The following is an 11,854-nucleotide window of genomic DNA, read 5'->3' as shown; positions in this document are numbered from 1 at the left end:
TATAATATCCTTTACCAACCAAGTCAAATGAAAAAAAAGACATATTGAACAAGTAAAACTTTGTGATCTCATTAAGCCATCGGGAACATATTCCTGCAAAAACCATACACTATGAAGAAGGAAAACTTTGTGATATTGTCACAAAAATTTTCCTGATACAGTGCATTGATTTCCATGGTAATAACTATTGCGCCCGTTTTGGTGGCATGGGCCCGTATGTACCACTGAAGCCCTTCGCATAGACACACTGTCTGACTGGCGTCTCCACTGCTCCGGCTTGATGTATAGTTGCTCAAGCGTTACAAAAAATACCAGTGACACACACAGTGACACAATTTCACAAAGAACCAACTGAAATCTAATTGTGATGTTTTTAGTCTGAAATTAGACGCAGACAAAGGCTGAAGTGTTTTCAGCATCTTAGACTTTTCATCTTGTGAATCATGTTTAGCGGGTATAATGTGGTGCTACTTATTTAGAGCCATGCATAGACAACTCGTCTTTTGTGTTAGATTTATTTTTAACCCTATAACGTCTGGGTCTGACGGGTGGGGTCTATCAGAGACGATTGGGGTAAATAATCCGTATTTGCTATCGTGTCTTTTTTAGAGTTTGGAAAATGTCAGCGACGAAATTACACACTTCACAGTTACACAAGGTATAGCTGAATCTTACCGTGTGTTCAGGGGAAACTCTGGACACAATCAACAAAAATAAAAGGAGAAATTTTAAGAGGAATTTAATCAACGTTTATGAAAACCATGGCCAAATAATGAACACGATATGTACAGTCTTGAAGTCTGTTGATCAGTAAAAGTGTTGGCGACAAAAAGGACATTTAAGCAGAAGGGTAATAATATCTCACGCAACAGAAACTAAGGCCATCCCATTTAACATATAAACATTGAAATTATGCTCGCAATATAAGATGTTAATTGTACTTTGATTTAATATCTCAAAATAACGTAGTAAAACAATCGACTTGTTTGTTTAATGTGAATTGTTTACATAAAATCAATTGACCTGAAATCCAAAATCTGTTGGAGGCCCCCCAGGAATACCCGTTAAATGTGGCTTGCCCCCTCCCCTAGTTTCAATCAAACAGGTGGCAGGAAAGCTTCAATGTGGGAAAGCAGCGGACATAATGACCTGCGAGACCAAAATACATGCACCCATTTTCATTGCACGATAACCTGCATTGACTGAAAATGATCCGGCTACCATGATACCGCCGCACAAACAGCCGGGCTGTATGTTTTGACCACAAATAACCACAGATTCGCCACTGCGGTTTCTCTTCGTAATTGTAAGAGGTAAAACCTTTTCGTCCACAACCATTGTAAAAGTTTCCAGCCCGTCCCACGTACTTAGAGGGTTCCTAAACTATGTATTTAAAAGTACAGCTGTGTCTGCCGTCCGCAGGGATTGACCTGAGAGCAGCCGAACGGCCCGGTCCAGCTACGGACCCACAACTCGGGCGGTGACTGAGCGGAGTGCAGCTCGTCGGACAGCGGCTTTTATTGACATTCGCCAAAACCAATGAGAGCTCGCAATTGAGGGAGCGCATCCAACGAGAAGCGAGGAGGGCGGGATTTGGGAATCAAACTTGGTTGAATGGCGAGCGCTGAGACCACCGACTGAGGAGGAGGCGATGCCCTATCGATCCGGGGCGGGCTTCAGGAGTGGGCCGGCCGGCACATCGCGCTGTAGACTCCGGTTTTGGATCACTGTCGCTGACTGTCTTTCCCGTTTTGGCTGCAGAAGGAGTCACCGTTAAAGGTGTGATCGCACATGGATAAACATCATGGATAAACATCATGGATAAACAGCTCGCCAGGCGGCCGGCTCTGCGGCCGTGATCAGACCCCCCCCCCGGTCTGTAGCGGGATCCGGCACCGCGAAGCGCCGTCTTCTCCCGGTGGCAGTAAGGTCTCCTTAGCCGGGCATCGCCCCCGCCCCCGGAGCTGCGGGGGCGCGCAGGTGCGCGGAGGCGCGTCCCCGGTGCTCCGTGAGGCCGGTACCTTGGTCTCGGACCCGCCGCACCTCCGCGGACACGAAGCGCCGGGGAGGCTGATCAAAAACCACGACGGACTCAATCAGAGGGACCTCCGGCTGTCGGAGAGAAACCCGCCCGTGCCTGATAATCTTTTTTAATGTATTAATGGCGCTTTACTGGCTGCAGTGTAATTAATGTCGCTTATTCCCTGGTTTCGCGTAAGATGAGTAAATGTAACAAGTAAGGTGATTCAATGTAACAACGTTGTTTCAGTTGCTTTTACGGAAACATTTAATTGACACGTGTAGTACATTCTAGGAAGTCGTTATTCTAGGAAATAATGGACTGTATGCAAATTACTGGCCAAGCCCAGGAATTGATATTATTTGACTGATACTTTTGTGAGATGACGGTAAATACACGCTGGTAAAGCGATGGATAGGTGTCGAGAGCTGATCTCACGCCTGCCCTCATATTTAGTTTAATCGCTGTTATTTTGATACTTTTTAATTGCATATCATGTCCCGATCGAACAGCGTGAGCCCCCCCGCCGTGGCCCCCCCTGGGCCCCGAGAAGGCACCGAACACAGGTCAGCTTGGGCTGAGTCTGAGTCCATGGCCAATGGGTGCCCGTACCCAAGCCGGACCCTGAGCCGTAAGCTGGGCCGGGCCAGCAGCAGATGGAGGGATGTGGATGAGCTGGAGCGGGACCCCGGACGTCCCACCACCACCGTGAGCCGAGTCAGCTTCAGGTCCAAGTCGGCATGGCAGGAGCACGGGGAGGAGGGCCAGAACAATAACAGGTCTTCCCCAAAGCTTATGGACGGGGAGGTGAGGCCACGCTCCGTGGAGCTGGGACTGGAGGACCGGAGGACCAAGGCCAAAGGTGACGAGGAGCTGGTGCCCGAGGTCTACTTCTCCATGGTGTCCTGCTGCAGCAACGTCATGCAGGTCTTCAGGTCCAAGAAATTCCAGTCGGAGAAGCTGGAGAGACTCTACCAGCGCTACTTTTTCCGGCTTAATCAGAGCAGCCTGACGATGCTCATGGCCGTTCTGGTGCTGGTCTGTGCAGTCATGTTAGGCTTTCACTGCGCTGGAACTGCGTACCGCGTGCCTTATGTGGTGGTCTTCTCACTGACTATCCTCCTCATCCTCCTGCTCATGGTATTATGTAACAGGAATGGGTTCCACCAGGACCACATGTGGATCGTCTGTTATCTCGTCATCTTGGTCGTCTTAGTGGTTCAAGTGGTCGGGGTGTTGTTGGTGGAGCCACGCAGTGCCTCGGAGGGGATATGGTGGACCGTGTTCTTCATCCACACCATTTACACGCTGCTGCCGGTGAGAATGAGAGCCGCCGTCATCACTGGGGTGCTGCTCTCTGCCGTGCACGTGGCTGTGTCATGGAAGCTCAACGAGGCCGACGTCTTCTTATGGAAACAGGTGCGGAACCCTGCATAACGACGTGAAACGGTGCTTTATTTTGCAGTTTGCTCCAGTGCAGGTACAGTGAAATGCTACTTATCGTGTACCCCATCGTGCTTTACTTTGAGACACACATATACAGAAGAGAGTGAAGCTTAGGGTCATTTATCCAACCCCCCCCCCGGAACATTTTGGGGGTATTAAGGGCCCAGCTCAAGGAGTGTGTGGGGTATTCTGAAATGATAAACTGATATGCTTCTGTTGGTCTTAACTGAAACGGTTGTAAGAAGGATATTTCATTATTTTAAATGAGTTTCTTTATCATCATTTTAATAACTGTTAATCAATAATAGCATAATTTCTATCTTATCCTACCATATTTTATGTAAAAGCTAAACTAAGGTTGTTTATGGAATCACTGAAATTCATGCAGCCTTTGTTGATGGGAATATTGGCGTTTGTAAGAAAACCTTCTGCTCCTGACTGCCGTGATGTGCCTGTACGTTGTGTTGTTGTGGTGTTGTTGTTGTACGTCAGATGCCTGAGTAAAAGTGAATGACTATTTTGCCTGTGATGTTCCTCACATCTACCTGAGGTGCTTCGCTGACACCGACACGTGAGCTGGACGCTGTCCTCCTCGCTTTTTTTACTTGCTGCTGCGCCAGCAGACCCGTCAGCAGCAGAGATAAGAGTCAGAGGATGCGGCTGTGCGTTGCCGCAGCAACCGCAGCCCCTGTTTGGCTATCACTCCTCAATTTGCCTCCTTAAGTCGCTATTTGGAGGAAATCCAGCTGGGATGTGTTTCCGTGCCGTTTTCTAAAGGAGGTCTGCATGTGTCCGTCTGCTCTCTCATGTTGTTTTAATGTTAACCTTCAGCTCCATCTTGGCTTCAGGGGACTCATTTGAAAAATAAAGTGTAGTGCTGCTTATTAATAATTTAAAAGGGATTCCATGTGTACTGTAACCCAGATGGTTTCTTGCCGTTATCTGACATATTAATGATGGAGCACGTTTGGAAAATATGTTGTCAGAGTATGTGGTGTGTACACAGACAGACAGATGGTTTCCTATACCTATAGGCACCAGAGTGTAACTTTATCTCTGACAAGGTGCATTCTGGGAGCTGGGGGTGTGGCCAGTGGCTGAGGCCCACAAGCCCAGCTGTTGGTGCCCTGCTTCCTGTCATTTTCAGAGGACAAACATACTTCATTCGCTGCATTGTTTGCCCATGAAGGTGACGGCTTCCTGTTTTTAAAGGCTCCTGTCTGTCATTAAGCAGCTAATGTGGTCATTCTTCATTAAGAGCGTGTGCATCTCCAAAGGCAATATCAATGGACGTGGCCGATGCCTAGGACACCTTGACTGTATGTGCTTTGCTTTGCGATCTACACTGTGCTTTTATTGAGCTGGGCCTTGTGCATTAGCCACTGGAACACTGTGACATTTCAGAGGGGCTCTTCTCACATGGTGTGTCCAGTGACTGAGAGGAACACAAGCACAGTCACTGGGGGGCACATGCAAATGCTTCTTGGATAAAGAGGACAGGTATCTGGTCTATCAGTGTAAATGTGAATTTGACTGCTGGGTAGGCCTGCTCCTGTACACTTGCCCACATTTACACAGCAGAGCACGCAGCCAGTAAACATGGCAGCATTTGCATGTTCTTATGAGTAGATGCTTTTGTCCAAAGTGATGAAGGCTTGGGGTCAGAGGGCAGGGTTAAGAAGTTAAGGGCTTTAATCAAGGGCCCAGTGTCAATACGATTACTCTGCTGGCCATGGGATTCAAACTCACAACCTTCTGGACATGGTGACAGACCCATCACCTGCTGCCGGCTGTCTTGCGCAATAAACTTTAGGCTGCTGATTAGGAGCCACGTGTTGGGGGGCAGTGGGGTGCAAGATGCAAGGCTTCATGGAGTGGGGCTTAGATTGTAGCATCACTGAACTGCCTCCCCCCCCCCCCCCCAAAAAAAAAAAATAATAATAAATCTTAATCAATGACCTTTCATAGTGAGAATGAATGTTTGCATCATATTGCTGGAGAAGAGTTTTAGAATAAACTGATAATTGTGAATGTGACTTTAGCAAGGTCTGCAGTTTGACCTGCAATTTCGCATACAGCGCCCCCTAGGATGGTTAAGGGGAAAACAGCTGTGCATGGAGGGACAGTCAGGAGAAGCTCAGCTTAGCTCTGGAGCTCTGAATGACACCCCAGCCCTAAAGAGTGAGAGAGAAATTGGGATTCATGTATTAAGAGCAAGAAAAGAAAGATGCTTTAATGAAGAGTGACATGAAAGCATGTAACTCAGCAATGAAGCATTAATATGGCGTGTCCTTCTCCTCAGACATCTCCAAACCTTTTGCGGCTTTTTTTGTACTTTTTTCCCAGAGCAGCTCTCACTCATGGGAGTTTTACTTACACAAAAATGTTCTGAGGGAAGAAGCAACTAGAAGCAACTAGACAGGGTGGGACCAATCGATCAGATGTCTTGGTCTCCCCTACTACAGTTATTTGGACCCACGTCCTCTACAATCTAATTGGTTATCTTTCTGAACCAATTATTTTTCCTTCTGCCCTCAGAACATTTTCCCACCAGCGTGAATTTCCCAACATGGGAACGGGAATAATGTCATGTAGCCTTTGAATTACGTCTAGTGGGGCTCCTTGGTGGACCACACACATGCGATCCCTTCGCACGCGGGGTGATACAGTGGCCACATGCTCTGTTTGGCCATCAACAGCTGTACATCCTGACACTTTTCCAGGGAAACTCACTCACCAGTGTGATGCATCCAGTCTGTCATCGACTTTGGGGGCTTGTAAAGCTCAAGTAAATTATTGAGCAGTTTAGGGAAAAGGACATGGGCCACAACTTCGAGGATTGCTCTACATATGTGCCTGAACAGCTGTGGCGTAGGGTAGTGTAGAATGGTGTAGGGTAGTGTAGTGTACTTTGGTGCAGTGTAGTGTAATATGGTGTGGTGGAGTATAGTGTATGGTGTAGTATAGTGTGGTGCAGTGTAGTGTGATATGGTGTAGTGGAGTGTAGTGTATGGTGTGGTATAGTGTGGTGCAGTGTAGTGTAGTGTAATATGGTGTGGTGCAGTATAGTGTAGTATAGTGTGGTGCAGTGTAGTGTAGTGTAATATGGTGTGGTGCAGTATAGTGTAGTATAGTGTGGTGCAGTGGAGTGTAGTGTAATATGGTGTGGTGCAGTGTAGTGTATGGTGTAGTATAGTATGGTGCAGTGGAGTGTAGTGTAATATGGTGTGGTGCAGTGTAGTACGATGTAATTGGTAAGTGGCATGTTATTCATACAGGCATAGGGGTCCCATCTTCCCTTTTTACACAGAAGTTGTTTTCTGTTATGAAAATGTGGACTCGGCAGCCGCATGAGAAGCTGATTCAGACGAAGGGGGTGGATTGTGGGTCAGGAGGTCTCGGCAAAATTCGTCATATGCATGTTTGCGTGGTGGGGCTCTATAGGCTAAAGTCCAGGGCTGATTTTTAATCCCAGTCCTGTCTTGCTACTGGGTGTGTCTTAGGGCACGTTACCCACAGTCCCGATGGGGTGTGGTTTTTTGCCCCCCAACCTTCCTCACCTTGAACCCCTGGCACTTTCCCGTGTCAGCTTCAGCCTCTGAACTCTGTAGACCGATGGCTGTTTCTACTGCCGTCTGCATGCTGCCTTCTCACACACCCGCCCAGCGCCGGCAGCCGCCCCGGGGGCTTGCGCTCGCACCCTCCCCCACGCTGTCCTGCTGATTTACCTTCTCACGTTGCATTAGGCAAACACTCCTTCTGTTCTCAGGAGAAGCTTGCTCCTGCTTTGTAATGTCAGACATGTTTTGCCCCTTCACTGGGCCCCGCAATGCCAGAATGCTACATCCGCGGGCCGTAGATCCGTGCGCCTTAAATGTGGATGACCTGACCCCCCCTCCCCCATGCCAGAGGGGGGCTGCTGAATTTGAACACTTATCCACCTGTCTGGTTATTGCACCTTCCAGACTATATGAATGAATTGTGTAACTGTGTAGATGAATATGTGGAGTGATGTGAATATCATAGTCCATATGCTGGATGCAGCCGTGGGAAGATAGGCTGCCTAAGGGGATACAGGCCCACCTTGTAAACACTGAACACCGCCACCCACTGGCCAAGATTAGGCATAACTCCATAGAATGATTTTAAAAGAAGAGCTATTTGCCTGCGTTACTCACTTCACACAGTTAATGGGGGAGGGGGGAGATTCCATCCATCCATCCATCCCTCAGCCTTGTACATGACCCTGGACTATACAGGATGACATGGTCAGTTTGCCTGCACCCGTATACCTGTCTGAGTCTGAAAAGCTAATCATCACGCCACCTGCTGGCCAATACTCAGACTGCAGTTCAGTCTTTTTCCTTTTAGTCTTTCTCTAAATTCTAAATGCATCTAAATACTCTTGCTTTGCTATGTACTTGCTGTTTGCCTTTAATTATCTCGATACGCCTATTATATTGCAACGTATGCAGTGTTTTTCTGGTGCTGCCGTTTGAGTTCATTAGCTAGTTGTGTTTGATTGGGGCCAAACGCTCCTGTAAAGTTTCTGTTTTGCTGGCATTGTTTTTGGTAGTCATCGTGCAGTTTGGCAGCTTTCGTTCTCTGGAAATGTGAGCTGGGGGTGCGTACGGGAGTGTGTCGTGCCGTTTGGAGCTCTCTAGGCACTTGTGGGAAGCTCCGCCGGCCCATTGCTGTTCGCTCTCTTTGGCAGCCGGTGGCCAGACGAGCTGCTTGCACTGCTGCTGTTCCGCTCTGCTTCTGATCCCCGTGTTCCTGCGAAAAACGTCTCTGTTTGCTTTCGTTTGTGGCATTTGACGTGTTTGCATGGAGCAGCAGCTGCTAAAAGTAGCTACTGGGGACATTTGCATAGGTGAGCGGGAAAGCGATTACTCGCCCCCCTATGGGGAAACATTTTCCTTCCTCCAAAACAGCGGGCCTCAGTCTCTCTAAAATGAAAGACCCCTCCCTCATTATGGTGTCTGTAACCTTTGCCCCCCCCCCCCCCCCAACCTGTGCCCCCTTGCTGTGAAAGTGAGAGGGCTTTCTTTATTCCTCAGGTTAATCCCTTCCCCCACATCCTGCATCCGCTGTATTGCCGCACATGTGGAATTAATGTCTTCTAGAGGATTGAGCTAGGTGTCCTGGCTGCACAGCTAATCTTTCTCACCTATTGTTCCACTGAAAAATGTCCCTGCTTAGTCCCTGTTTATCAGATGGGGCCTGGGTGGGATGGCGGCGATAGCAGACATGTCATACAGCATTGCTTTTGGAAGCTACTTGAAGGTGTCACCAGAATTTTGGAGGGAAATGCAGAAGCTGAATGTTAGCCTACGCTGGGCATTATGGGTAATGCTGTGCTGGAAAGCTGAAACCTTTCCCCGCTAATGCTAAAATGACCGAGTCCAGTGAAGCCACCTAAACATATGTTACGCACCAGTGAGTTTGCCCCCACAAGAACTCAAAATGGGATTAAGTCCAACCCCTGATGAATCTGAACAGCCCATTCTTCCTAACAGGGAGTTTGCAGTCAGTGGTTGTGCTTCGACCAGGCAGGTTCTGGTAATGCTACCTTGAATACTCCTCAATCATGGGATGGGGGACCTGCTGCCACTAATTAGTAGGATATAGATGATCCATCGTTTATTCATTTCTGTGGAAGACTAAAAATCAATCTACAGGCCAGATTTAATAATTAATTTAAAAAGCACGTCACAGGCAGTATAAAACTGCCCTGCAGTTTAGGCTGCACTCATACCTTGTCATGAGCCGTTATTTAGCGTGTGTGTGGGTCAAATTAATGTATGTCAGAGGACGCGATGAATGCAGGCCTTTTGTAACCAGCAGCAGTGCATAATTTCCACTCGGTGTCTGATCATGGGCTCTCTTACTGAAATACAGTAATTATCATTATGGCGACCTCCCTCAATGAGTATGCGCATATAAGGCTTTTTATTGTACAGTAGTAAGTGTTCTGTTTGACCTAACCCTTTCCTTTTTTTCTGTTTATTTACAGTACATAATAGGAACAAGTTGTAACATTTAAAATAACTTCTTGTATTTTAGGCCATATGCAATAATATGCAAATAGTGTAAGATATTAGAGATGCACACTGCTCTGTGCGCGTCTGCTTGCTGTCCCAGACTCACGCAGGTCTCCCTTGACATGCAATCAGCCTAAATGGTGTCCCGTCCAGCGTGTCCCCTGCCTCGCGGCCTGTGCTGCCTCACCTCGGATGGGCTCCAGGCTCCCCTGGGATCTGGATCCTGGGATTGATGGCTGCTTTATCGATACGTGGGGTGTAAAAATAAAGTCTCCGTATGTGTGGATTTTCCGGACCGGAAGCAATGGGGTGGTTTCACTCTGCATTCACTGGCAGCTTGAGAGGAATCTTCAAGTTACTGAATAACTGAATGTTTACGTTTTTTTATGCAGCATGCAAGAGATTCGTGACTTATTTGTATTAATATTGTCCTCTTAAACACTGGATTTTCTGAATAGCACCGAATGCTGATCTATTGTATTTTAAGTACTGACCTTCTTGCCGGTATCACCTATTTTCTACTGGATTAACATCTGGATGTGGAGCCCCGTGGCAAGGTTGTCATTTTTAGGGCGTGTCCATGGCGCAGGGTTGTTCCAGGTGGTGCAGATCACACGCTGTCCTGACTGACCTTTCGTTTGTGTTGTGTTTGTCGCCCTCATCTTCTCCAGCACCTGAGACCACTGCTGCTGTCTCGTCAGCCGCTCCTGCCACCACCACCTGCTGTTTGTCACCTGACCTCTCTTGTGTTCAGGAATTCCACAGGTTGTTCCTCTTCTCTGCCATGCTTGTGCAGATGGGGGGGGCTCTCTGAGAGACACATTGAGACCCCCCCCTCCCTGCTCAGACAAACAGGGAGCCAAGACCTGCACCACATTTATTTAGTCCTCAGGTGGATGCATCTGGCTGCCTGATGTTTCAGCAGATAACCTCTGATTTCAGGGCAGTCTGCTTGCGCTACCCAGCCCACGTTCCTGTGAACTGTCACAGAAACTAAAGAGGCGCCACGGCTGGAAGTTACACTTCACATTTACACTCCTGATTTGCTCAGTTCGTATTATGTGACTGGTGTTCGGATGGGTGTTAGCGTTTGGATGAGTTAGTGTTACTGCTGGAATTCACCTCCTGATGGCCGCTGGGGTCAGATGTAATGTTAAATGGTGGGGGTTCTGGCTTTGATCAGCCCCCCCCATTTACACGTAGTGGTGCAAGGTGGTGGTGGTGGTTTCTGTGACGGCCAGGGTGAGCCGCTGTGATGTGGAGCTGCTTCGGGGATGTGTAAAAGCTGCTGAGATGAATCTGCCGTGCCTGGGCCTGCGCTGCAGTGACAGGGGGCCTCCGTCACCCGCATGACAGATCCTTCCATTTAACGAGTGTGAATTCCCGCAGTGCCGACGCCAGTCCGGCCGCCAGACGCGGTGCCGTGTCCTGGCTGGCATGGGAGTGTCACGGTGATCTGAGTTTCTGTGGAGATCAGCTGCTTTTTATCTAAAGCAACATATATTAAGAAAGAAAGGGTAGACAGCTACTGGAGCAACTGGGGTTAAGGGCCTTGCTCAGGGAACCAATGGTGACATCACTCTCCTGACCCTTTGATTTGAACCGGTGACCTCCTGATCATAGGCACAGTGTCCTAATGCACTGAGCCACAGAGCCTCCCCAGGAAGCCTATTTTTGGAACCATGTGGCTTCCTGAGACCTTGGAGCCAGACATCTTCAGATGAAGGGTGTTGGTTTGTTGGCCCCTTCATTTGTTCCTCTGAAAGGTCTGGATATCAGATGCTAGCTTTGACGTCACCTGCAGGATATCTGATGCCAGTTTTGACATTACCTGCAGGATGTTTCTCTCTGTAAAGCTGAGGAGATCCTCTCCTCCACCTGCATATGCCTCTCTGGCTGAAAGGTGCACTTCACCTCTTCTCCACTACCCCCTTTTATATCTTTGCCTGCTTAAATGTTGAATATGTTAGTGGTGTCTGCATACTGCAGCTCTATTTAGGAGTGAAGGTCGGCTGGTGATGAGCAAAGGTGACGGGGTAACCCAGGGAGCTGGGAGCTTCATCTGGGGTCATACTAATTGGTGAACAACCTTTAATGTGGAACGTCTTCTGCCAAACGTGTGGACCGCAGAAGGTCTTTCAGAGGGGTCTGATTCTCATTGGTCCTTCAGAGGGGTCTGGCTCTCAATGGTCATTCAGAGGGGTCTGGCTCTCATTGGTCTTTCAGAGGGGTCTGGCTCTCATTGGTCTTTCAGAGGGCCTCGTTATATTTGGTCCTTAGGAGGGCCTGGTTCTTGTTGGTCCTTCAGAGGACCTTTTTATACTTGGTCCTTCGGATGGCCTGG

At 48.3% G+C, this 11,854-nt stretch overlaps 1 protein-coding gene across 2 annotated transcripts in view; it reads left to right on the top strand.

The window, feature by feature from the left end:
- The first annotated feature begins 1,465 nt into the window (after window positions 1-1,465).
- Window positions 1,466-11,854, top strand: part of adcy5 (adenylate cyclase 5) — a 54,172-nt gene continuing 43,783 nt past the window's right edge. Inside the window, exon 1 of one of the 2 annotated variants that reach the window (XM_048979000.1) lies at window positions 1,466-3,439. In XM_048979000.1, coding sequence (XP_048834957.1) covers window positions 2,516-3,439 — 924 coding nt within the window. In that variant the 5' untranslated portion in view covers window positions 1,466-2,515. The remainder of the gene's footprint in view (window positions 3,440-11,854) is intronic. The other variant, XM_048979001.1, reaches the window with a different exon arrangement.

The sequence above is a fragment of the Brienomyrus brachyistius genome, chromosome 16, assembly GCF_023856365.1.
Source record: "Brienomyrus brachyistius isolate T26 chromosome 16, BBRACH_0.4, whole genome shotgun sequence".
Classification (NCBI taxonomy): domain Eukaryota; kingdom Metazoa; phylum Chordata; class Actinopteri; order Osteoglossiformes; family Mormyridae; genus Brienomyrus; species Brienomyrus brachyistius.
Note: the sequence above shows the minus strand (reverse complement) of the source record. Positions and strands in the feature narration are given on the sequence as shown.